Source organism: Formica exsecta, unplaced genomic scaffold (assembly GCF_003651465.1).
Source record: "Formica exsecta isolate Colony F162 unplaced genomic scaffold, ASM365146v1 scaffold258, whole genome shotgun sequence".
Taxonomy (NCBI): Eukaryota; Metazoa; Arthropoda; class Insecta; order Hymenoptera; family Formicidae; genus Formica; species Formica exsecta.
In genome coordinates, this window is record NW_021849849.1 from 1,487,892 (window position 1) to 1,499,468 (window position 11,577).

At 40.6% G+C, this 11,577-nt stretch overlaps 1 protein-coding gene across 4 annotated transcripts in view; it reads left to right on the forward strand.

The window, feature by feature from the left end:
* Positions 1 to 11,577, forward strand: part of LOC115236628 (amyloid beta A4 precursor protein-binding family B member 1-interacting protein-like) — a 103,043-nt gene that overhangs the window by 90,283 nt on the left and 1,183 nt on the right. For 2 of the 4 annotated variants that reach the window (XM_029809204.1, XM_029809203.1), the window contains exons 3-10: positions 7,083 to 7,250; positions 7,397 to 7,552; positions 7,744 to 7,977; positions 8,129 to 8,358; positions 8,494 to 8,646; positions 8,914 to 9,438; positions 9,573 to 9,947; positions 10,090 to 11,576. In XM_029809204.1, coding sequence (XP_029665064.1) covers positions 7,083 to 7,250; positions 7,397 to 7,552; positions 7,744 to 7,977; positions 8,129 to 8,358; positions 8,494 to 8,646; positions 8,914 to 9,438; positions 9,573 to 9,947; positions 10,090 to 11,472 — 3,224 coding nt within the window. In that variant the 3' untranslated portion in view covers positions 11,473 to 11,576. Of the gene's footprint in view, positions 1 to 914; positions 1,032 to 1,176; positions 1,562 to 7,082; positions 7,251 to 7,396; positions 7,553 to 7,743; positions 7,978 to 8,128; positions 8,359 to 8,493; positions 8,647 to 8,913; positions 9,439 to 9,572; positions 9,948 to 10,089; position 11,577 lie in introns of those variants that run through there. The other 2 variants (XM_029809205.1, XM_029809206.1) reach the window with 2 other exon arrangements.

The following is an 11,577-nucleotide window of genomic DNA, read 5'->3' on the forward strand; positions in this document are numbered from 1 at the left end:
AATTTTAGTATATCAATAATAATATGGCAAGAAATAGAGGAAAAATAGAGCTTTTTATATTAATAATATTTAAAATATTATTGAAATTAAAACTCTGATTCAAAATATATAGTACTTTTTGAAGATCAAGATATGAGTCTAGAATAAAACTTTAGATTTAAAGATATGCATATTGTTTGCTGGCATAATACAAATTTATATCTGTGTATCACGTTGGAATAATCTTGAAATTTAGAATTAAACAAGATAATCTTAACAAGAAAAAATGTAAAGCTTTTTATCTTATTTAATGGTGATTTTTATACTTAATTCATATTAAATGTATTTAAATGACAGAAATATATTTGAAACCACACAAATTTCTCTTATTTTCTATGGAGTTTTAGATCTTCAAAGTTAGTTAGAAACATTAAGTACTCAGTTTCCTGGTGATTCATTCTATAATCTACAATATGATACGAAAAGATTCCGTAAATTCCATGAATTCTTCGAATGTTTCACGGTACTTTTTATACTTCAAACATCTTAAGTAAAGACACTTGTTTTAGCAGACAAAATTATTAGTACAGAAAGTATTAATTTGACGTTTCGAGGAAGGGTTAAAGATCACAACTTGACTGACTGCAACGCGTCGTAAGACAGATCGATGAGGCATCTTTACGCGAAAAACGGCGTTACCATTTCTAAGGTACGAAAGGGGGGAGTCGCTTTATTTATAGCGGTCAATAGACGTTTGCGTAAGTCAACCGGTGCACTCTCGACCCTTTTTAACGTGTGTACGCGCACACCGGCGTGTGCATTTACGCCTCGCGACGAGGACACCCACACGCAGGCGCGACGTGCGGAAAAATCTCGAGGCGAGAGGCGAGTATATTCACCTTAAGGCCTTTAGTCCAGCGCGGTCGCACGCGACGTGCGCATCGTGTGCGCGATACAACTTGTATCTCTTCGTCGACGGTTTATATTTGCGAGAATCCGACCGAGGGGATCGAGTCTCTGATGCATCCCGTGGGAACGCGCGAAATTCTCGAGTAATATCAGCCAATTTTCCGATATGGTCAATTTTTATTTCGTACCTTTCATGTAACTGTCATTTTCTACGTGACGTTTGGTGAAATAAAAATTGGCCATATCGGAGGATTGATTGATCCCATTTGAGAAATTTTTGAATCGTAGAATAATATGGAAGAGATTACTTTCAATCGTGATTAGGTGTTAATTCAACATGGTGTAAATTCATGCCTACGTCGCGACGCGATTGATATTTACTTTCCAAGTCTGATATACGCTGAAATGAAATCACCCCCGTGATAATACGGCAAATTCTGCGAATGGCGATTATACGAGACGCGAACATCGCTCGTGGCGATGCTTGGGTGACAACAACGACGGAGCTTCCACGCTCCGATGAGAGGTTGACATCAGGATGCGATGCTAATTAACGATCGCGCAGAAAACGATTCGAGAGGAGGAGGAGGATCGACGTCTCGTTCGACGCAGTGGAAGATGCTCGGGCATTTTGGTAGCAACGAGAGCATATTGGGCTATCTCGCGGTCAAAGGTACACAAATGTATCCTAATATACGGAGAAAATATTATAGTTTAAATTACGATATAATTTGATCGTGGACCGTACTAACTTAACTTATAAGAGAAATCGCAATATTTTTACTTAATAATGTTATGTATGTTTCATATTTTGCAAAGGAACATTTTCTAATCACATTTAAATACTGATGCACAAAACGAATGCATAATCATTAAGATATATTTCAGCTTTATATATAAAATGTAAAAAAATGTATTTTTCATACGGTTTCTATTGTAAAATTGCTTCCGTGTATTATATCGAAATGAAATCGATGAAGATGAATTCTCAATCGCGATGATAAAGATTCAACCGATGATCACACGTTTCGTGTCTGCAAAATTTTGACAACAGCACGAACGCACACACTTGACAAATTGATAAGCTTAATATAATAAAAATATAATTAACCTGTCTCTTAACATATTGACGACGGAATCAACAGACCTCTTAATTATAATAACAAAATTTGAGCAACTGCAGCAAGACGTGTGTTTCGGATTCGCGTTATCAGTTCCATTACATGAAGTATTCACGTCGTAAAATTTTATTACGGCAACGTGAATGTTCAGATAAGAGGTCTCGATCCAGACCGAAGGAAATACGCTCGGCCGAATTTACGGTAATTTAGCATCGCGCGCGACGACGAGGATTCGCAAATTAGCGGCGAGTCGAGTCACACTTGCGCATTCGTCTGTGCGATAATTTATTTTGAAAGCCAGAATAGAAAGCTGAGGACTTTTTAATATAAATAATTATCGCGAGGAGCGACGAATTTGACCAAAAGTTCGCGATTGCTATCGTCGACTCATAACACGATCCACAGTGTATTATTCCCCGTTTATTTATGCTTTCGCAGCTGCATGCTCTCTCACTTAAACGCACTCGAGGTGCTCGAGTATGTGAGCCGGTCGTAAAACTAAAATGAATATTTTACACGCATTTTCTTTTAAGCGAGTCCCTCGAACGATCTAACGCCGGTATCCTCAAAATTGCCATAAATAAATCGGGAATGATTAGAATTTTATATAGTTCCCACGGTGATGCATAATTTTTTCACGATTACATTTTGAGAAACTTGTATTATATTTTATAATCAAAACTTGTTCGCAAATTTTTTTTCTTTTTCTTTGATCTATTATAATTTTAAAATAGTTTACGAAAACTTTGAGAGATTAATTATTAATATATTATTTGTATATAATTCAGAGATATTAATTTATTTTATTGCAAACTATTTTGTCGATTTGTTTCAGATTTTGTGAGATTTATTAGAGAGAGACCGCATATGAAAGTTTTGGATTAAACATTATGTCTCTCACAGATACAATGCCTTTTATTGTAAATTTCTTCCGTCAACAGAATGCATCTCAATATAACGTAAAATCGATAGATGTACGTTGAAGCTACGTGATCATTTCTTTATTTATCCAGCATTTATCTTTTTCCGACGACCCCTCCCGATAATGGCGCGCGGTTACGAGAGTCGTCGTAAAAGCTGGCATTGTGTCTTTCCCCAATCCTTTCTATTTCTCGTTTTTCTTTACCCTCTTGTCATATCGTAAAAGGAGATCGATACGTGTCTGGATGCGTATTTCTTTTTGTCAAGACGAAGTGCCATTATACAAGTCTCGGCTCCTATATGAACAAGACAACAAGAAAAGTCTTATCGTCGTGAAAGATGACAGAATGTTTTGAATAATGTGATAAAGAGAAAATTCAATATTCTCTTCAAGAGAATGGAAAATTTTAAATGGAGAACGTCATCGATTAAATTTTTTGAATTTAGTTTTTATTAATTTATTACTATATTTAATTGCATTAATTTTAGTGATTTAATTTCTAATACAGTTAAGTATAATATATTTACAAGTGATATTTTGATTTGATTTGTATTTAATAGGAAACAACACAAGGAAAAAAGTATATATTTTTAATAAGATAAATCTATTATCGAGAAAAAGAATAATTAAAATTATAAATAATAATTATATATATTGTTTCCATGCTATTGTTGAACAAATTGAGATTAAAGCCTGTGATTATTTCCAATGGATACTTATCTTGCAATAAATGTTCCTTTAAGATCAATTTAGCCCGTGATTAACAAAATTTCATATTCTCGAAACTTATTAAAAACTTGTAACTTTAAATATATAATTGCTTATTTAATTAAATACATCACATTTGTCAAACAAACATAAATTTCTATTCTTTAATACTCTTTTAAAAACTTATTTTTTCAGCTGTACATTATAAACGCGCACTAAATAAATTCCACTTGTTTGCCTACGTGTTTCGCATGCGTTCCTCTTCGTCATCGAAAGCTATCGATGAAGGTAAATGAAAAAAAAAAAACGCTTGTTCTCGCGTCTCGAAAAGCCGTGACTTACGCGTTTCCATTCGAGTTTCTTTCAAATGTGAATGGCCGCGGTTATAGAGAAAGAAAGAGAGGTTGATCCCCTCGGTCGAAGTGTTTACGAGTCACGACCAAGTTACGATACGTTCGCGTGGCGTTGCCATAACGGTATTCCAATCCAGCAATGCATCGATTTACGCGTTGCTGCATCTCGCATGGAAAGTGCAGCTCGCACGCACGCACCGGTTTTCATTTTCATTCACCGCGCCTCTTGATTTTTTTTCTCGAAGATTCTCGAAACGCTTGTTCTCGCGTCTCGAAAAGCCGTGACTTACGCGTTTCCATTCGAGTTTCTTTCAAATGTGAATGGCCGCGGTTATAGAGAAAGAAAGAGAGGTTGATCCCCTCGGTCGAAGTGTTTACGAGTCACGACCAAGTTACGATACGTTCGCGTGGCGTTGCCATAACGGTATTCCAATCCAGCAATGCATCGATTTACGCGTTGCTGCATCTCGCATGGAAAGTGCAGCTCGTACGCACGCGCACCGGTTTTCATTTTCATTCACCGCGCCTCTTGATTTTTTTTCTCGAAGATTCTCGAGAATTATTTCTCTCTCTCTTTTTCTATGAAAACAGTTAACACATTCACAAATTGACGTTATAATACGACGCGATTGTAACTTTTCTTGTCGTTTTTATTTATAGATTTACGTTAGAATTCTTGTCAAACATCATTTAAGAGTAACAATTGCACATATCGCTTCTGTGTTCAACGAGAATGAAAAATTAACTGAATTGGATCTTCTACTTTACATAATATGTATTTTCAAATAGAATAAAAAATTTTCTTTATATTAGGCAGGGAACTATAGATTTTTATATTTTTTATATTAAAATTAATTTTTTAATTAATTTAATTGTGATTGCTATATGCTTTAAATTTTAATAATATTTTTTATCCTTTTTCTCTTATATCTCTCTTTCTTTTCTTATTTTTATATTCTAATTGATATTATATTATTTAATAATTTATTTTTTGATTATGATTTATTTTCTAATCATTTTTTTATTGAATGATCTATAAAAACAATCTGTTTATTGAAGAAATAATAATTCATTCTAGAATATTTTTAAAAATTAATTTATTTATTATTATATATAATTTTGTCTTTTATATATATACATATAATATCCTGTAATTAATTCTGCAAGCTTTCTCGGCGATTTCGTCGCGAATAAAGTGAACACCGACGACGCGAGAAATTCGAGGCGGACGACGAGGTAAATCTGCGCGATAAACGTTCGCAAGATTCTTCGGTTTCTCCTTCGCATTCGCAACGTCGACGTCGGCGGTTTCGCGGTAACGTCGTGACGATTTGTTGCGGCGATATCGTTCGCATTCCACGGGGTGCACGTCACTTGCCAAGCCCGGTCGCGAGGAGTCGGGTTCTCGAAAGTCGTGGAAAATTGCGGACTGAACCGCACAATGTAATCTATGTAACCACCTGCGTCAGGATGCGACGCGGTCGACGAACGAAAAGTATCGATCTTTCCTATCGTTTGCTTCGATATCATTATGTCGAAGGATGGTCTAAAAGAGTAGAGAGAGAGAGAGAGAGGAGAAAGAATATACGTATGCATATAAGCGTAAATTTTACTTTAAATATTTAAAAAATTGTCATCTTTTAATTTTCATTTATATTTTCTCGTTTGTTATTTCTCCGTTTTAATTTTTATTTATATCATTAATAAAATAACGATAGGGCCACAATAATTACTTCATGTCTCTCGCAAATTTCGTCGTCGTGTAAAATTTCCTCGTCATTTTGGCTAATAAAATATTGTTGAAAAAAAAAAAATTCTCATATGCTTTGTATAATTGTGTCTCGACGAGTTTGAGAAGTTGACTATCATGTGACTTCATGTTATTCGTCAAAACGGTCTTGACACTAATTCGCACATATTATTAATTAGTCGCGTGGCGCGTCGCACTTTTTTTCGTCCGAATCCGACACTTGGCACGTATTAGCAAAGCGAGGAAGAAACGTTGCCGACAATAAGCCTACACGCGTGCCTTCGCTCGCTTTGTCAACTCAGGACGGAATGTCACGCCTACCGTGAGTCGTACAAATCCATGTTACGTATAATTGCTATTTTACATCCGCCCTGATTACGAAACATCTAGCGAGGATAAGTACGATCGTGCTCCGATTTTCTTCCCGATTGAAAAAAAAATAATGCCTGCCGTGTTTTATTTATCTCTTTAGACGCGTTTCACAACTTTATACATTCTTGTATTTGCACAACTGCTACGTTTAACTTACACGTGACCGAGTCTGTAATCTCTATCTTGGATAATGTCAGCGTTAAGAGAAGGAGAAACTTCGGATAGATCTCGTTTGCAGATTTCTATATCAAACGATATATAACGGACCATTCGTATATCATGTGGACGAGGAAAATGCGGCAACAACCTTATGATCATCATACTCGCTGTTTTTCCAAGTGATACAAGCGCAAGATACCTTCGCATACTCGGTGGAGCCAGCTGTAAATTCCTTTAATTATCGCCAAGAACTCTCTGTGTGTGCATGTTATCACGTGCTGATAGCGATCCGTAATAATACCGTTACACGATTAGCGAGCGTACACAAGGGCAGACCTCGGGGATGCACTCGAATTTGCACGTTCACCATTTTCCGAGAAATTGCATGGCAAGAATATCTGATCAATCATAAATAGACTTAAAATGATAACGAGCAACGATCGATAAGGTATACGATGTCAATGCGGTGTTGTCGATGTGTAATCGATCCATAAACATCGCATTTATATTATATATCTCGTAACTTTTCGATGCAAAATTAAATTTAAAAATAATTATAAAATTATTAATTTAATAATTAATTTAAATTAATTATAAAATCAAAGGATATATTAATTTTTTTTAATTATAATAAGATCGTAATAATATAATTTCTTAATTCAACATTCTGAAATCTGGATTATCCCGTCTTTCGAGTATTGTATCAAAAATTTTTAATATATGTATATACCCCGGTTTTCAGTTGTGGAACGATGATAGCTTAAAATATGTGAAATATGCAACGTAAACGTAATCTGGTATTCTTGCAGATTCCCAAGATGTCGATCTGGACGCGATCCTCGGTGAATTGTGTGCCCTGGAGAGACGCTGCGACGGCGATATCGCCTCCACTCCTGCGCCAGATACACAAAGATCAGGACGACCCAGCAGCACGAGGATCAATCCGGGTGACAGCACTGACATCAAAAATGAAGGAGGTACGCGCTTGAGAAATTTTCCACGATTTTACGGCATTATCCTCATATATATACAATTATGTATATATAATATATTTATATTATTTGCGGTAAAGGTTTCTTAATGCATTTTATTTTTATATCTTTATCGCGCTCTTGTTATATAGGTATACGCACTGATAGTCCCGACAACGACAGCGCGTTCTCAGACACGGTATCTATGTTATCCAGCGAAAGTTCGGCAAGCAGTAGCGGTTCCGGACACAAACCACCTCAGACCGCAATACACACAACTCCTCAACAGCAGCCGCATCAACTTGTCGGTAAGTCTTTATTTTATCATTTTTGTATTTTATTGTATTCCAATATTCTTTTTTTTTTCGCTATATGACACGTTTTTATAGCCAAAATATTTTTCCTATACGATTAAATTACTCTCGAAGAGTAAATCATATTTTCACAGCGTACATTATATTTGCGCAGATGCGATGTATGTATATTCTTATCGTTGCAGATGCAGCGAGCAGAGCGAAGGCGGAGAAGATCCGCCTGGCGCTGGAGAAGATGCGCGAGGCGAGCGTGCAGAAGCTCTTCATCAAAGCGTTCACGTTGGACGGAAGCGGTAAGAGCCTCTTGGTCGATGAAGGAATGAGCGTCGCGCACGTGTGTAGGTTGCTCGCGGACAAGAACCACGTGCCGATGGATCCAAAATGGGCCGTAGTCGAGCATCTGCCCGATCTTTTCATGGGTGAGTTTATCGTCTTCTTCATTTGCTCAGCTTGTGATGAAACAATCTTACAATGGACAATATTTAATTTTTTTTTTTTAAATATTCGATCACAAGTCTCAGGAAGATTATTTAGAACGAATAACGAGCGAGTTGCTAACAAATCTTTCAGAGAGAGTTTACGAGGACCACGAGTTATTGGTGGAGAATCTTCTGCTGTGGACTAGGGATTCCAAGAACAAATTGCTCTTCGTCGAGAGACCGGATAAGACGCAGCTATTTCTCACGCCCGAGCGGTTCCTTCTCGGTCCCTCGGATCGCGGTGGCGGCGAATACGACGATCATTCGAGAAATATTTTATTGGAGGAGTTCTTCTCGAGCAGCAACGTCGGCGTGCCCGAGGTAAGAGGCGACGTGTTTTACGATCTTCTCGCATCTTGGCAACCCGAGCGACGTATATATATCCTGATAACGAATTCATTTTGGCATACATTCTGTTGGTTTCTCTGCTGCATCGATTGATCGATTCGTTTCTAGGTCGAGGGTCCGCTGTACTTGAAGTCGGATAGTAAGAAGGGCTGGAAGAGGTATCACTTCATTCTACGAGCCTCCGGTCTCTATTACTGGCCAAAGGAGAAGGCGCGCACCGCTCGGGATCTCGTTTGTCTGGCGACGTTCGACGTTAATCAAGTTAGTTATAATGCTACATGTGTTTCACTTTTCATGTGTTTCACTTTTCATGTGTTTCACATGTGTTTCATTTTTCTCATTCTTACGATACTTGTGTAAGAAAATGTTTTAACGATTGTAATTGCAATTGTGTTTGCACATTTATTATATTTCTTCTATCGTTATACTTTAAGACTACTTGATTAGATATCTTCTCCTTTCATTGTTTCATACAAAACTCTTTATCCTTTCATAGATATTATTGTATAATTATTGCTATTAAATCAGGTTTATTACGGCGTCGGTTGGCGAAAGAAATACAAAGCGCCTACGGATTTCTGCTTTGCCGTAAAACACCCGCGACTGCAGCAACCAAAATCCACCAAGTACATCAAATTCCTTTGCGCGGAGGACAACGCCTCTTTGGAGCGATGGATGGTCGGCATCCGCGTGGCCAAATATGGCAGGCAGCTGATGGAGAACTATCGGGCGCTGGTGGACGAATTGGCGCAAGAGGATCTGGACTTATTAGCACATGCCAGATCGTGCTCCGTCAGCTCCATCGCTACGCCGCCGAATCAAACTCAGTACAACACAACGAACGATAACGCGAGGCAGTTTGCAGAGAATGTAAGACAACACAGTAATGAAACTACAGTCGTCACCACGACGAGGCAGTACGACAGCAGCCAAAGGCAGAGTTACAACAATCCGGAACAACGGCAGAGTTATAACAATGACGGCAGGTTGAGCAGAGCGAGCAGCTCTAGCTCCAGTGGATGTTTATCTGACGGGGCGCCAAGTAGCTGTGAGGTGAGCACTATTTGATTGGTGCAATAATGAGAGAAGTCTATGAAAGTAACTGTTTTTTCTTTACGCTGCTTCTGCATCTCACATGCATAATTATCTGTTTCTATATAATGTAATCGTTTTTATTACATCGATAGGTGGCCTTCGAATGCGGTGAGTTTCCAACTGGCACGATAAAGCGGAAGCCGTCTATGAATCCAAAGCTGCCCCTCACGTCGATCACAAGGCAGTTGAAGGAAGTCGGCGAGACCGTGCGAGATGAACCGGATTCCTGTCCGAGCCCGACGAGCTCGGGATCCGGTACGTTGACGAGAAGACACAGTCGCCGGCGAAGCGGCACTGATTCCGACGGATCCGGGACTTTGAAGAGACATCATAGATCTGGAAATGCGACGCCCGTCAGTCCGGTACCGCCTGGCACGCCGGTGAGAGAGAGAACGAGCCCTATGGGATACAGCAGATCGGAGAGTCAGGAATCCAAAACACCAACAAGTCCGATGCAAGCGTGTATGGTGAGTGTATTAACGTAATTTCCATAATAATGAAACATTTCTAATATATATGACCTTTTGGTATCCCTTCAACTATAATATTGACAAGAAGAGATTAAAATATTCGATATCTCTGAAGAACAACAAGTTTTTTGTTGCGCAGATGGATTCGATCACCTCGCTGCCGCCGCCACCATCGCCGTCGAGAGTTGTTGAGGAAGTCGAGTCCGACAACGAGCCACTTCCGCCCCCGCCACCCGAGATGTTCCGTTCGAATCTCTCGCTAGACTCTCTACCGCCGCCGCCGGCGCCCGGCGAGCTTTCGGTTTGTAACACACCGGAACTCACGGGCTCCTCGTTGAGTCTCGTGTCGTTACCGCCACCGCCCAGTCCGCTAGTCGGCGAAACCGGAACGATACGTCGTGCCAGACCCAAGCAGTCCACCCCTACGAACTCTATAACCCCCGAAAGCACTCCCACGCACAATCCCAGGTCGCAATCCAATCAAATGTACGTGAATGCGAACAGTATCGCGCTGAACAGCAATTCGGTCCAAAACAGTCAGAATTACAACTCGAATACGGCGTCTCATAACGCGAACAATACCGCCAATTCCGTATCCTCCCCGCATAGTTCCTATCCAGGATCGACTGCGAGCACGCCGACCTATACCCCGAGCTCGCCCAACTTTGCATCGCCACCACCGTTTGTGCCGCCGCCGGCTTATGGCTCCCAGCAGCAACATGTCAACTCCCAGAGTCTGCCAAACAGGCAGAACTCAAAAGTCGAATCGATGTACGCGAGTCATCAGCCCAACCACAACACGATTCAGCCGATTAGGCCGAATCCTAACATGGACACTGTTCGACGCAGCGCTATGAAGCAGGGAAGCGGCCATTACGCAGCGCCGCCGTACCTGGCAGAGCTGAAAGCCGCCTCCAGTCCGCAGCCGCAGCGCCGAGTGACCATTCAGGAACCGCCGACGTCGCCCAAGTCGAAGACCGGCACCGGCAAGAAGATTTCATTCAATCTGCCACCTCAACAGGAATCCAGTAGTCCCGCTTTGCCGCAACGGAAACCAACGCCACCCAGGAGATCCGACAGCACTAGGCTCACATCGCCCAAGAAACTTGCGGCATCTGACCAGGCTCCGCCGGGCGATTTCCTGAAGGATCTCCAGCGGGTAATGAGGAAGAAGTGGCAGGTCGCGCAAAAATGTAAGTTGGACTCGACGACGACGCCGCACGAGGTGCTCGGTTTCCGAGATCCGCCGCCCGCTGTGGCCGACTACAGGGAGACCAATGTATCTAACTGGGTGCAGGAGCATTATGGCGCGGACAATCTTTATGAGAACGTTTACGCGACAGATCCCCACGCGCCGGTCGAATACGCGTCCAGTCCAGCACGACAACCGACGGTGAGATTCGCTGACGAGAATCGTAGCATGAACATTGTTAACGCGATCGCCGGTAAGAGAAGACCGCCGCCACCGCCGCCCAAACGGGCCGAGACTACGCATCTCACCACTACCAGAGCGATGCACTGACAATAGCAGATAATTCAGCCCCATCCTGAGAGGCGATGGTACTGTTGTCTCTGCGGCTGGTGGAAGGAGTGAAGCGATGGACGTCTTCGCGATTATTTTATACGC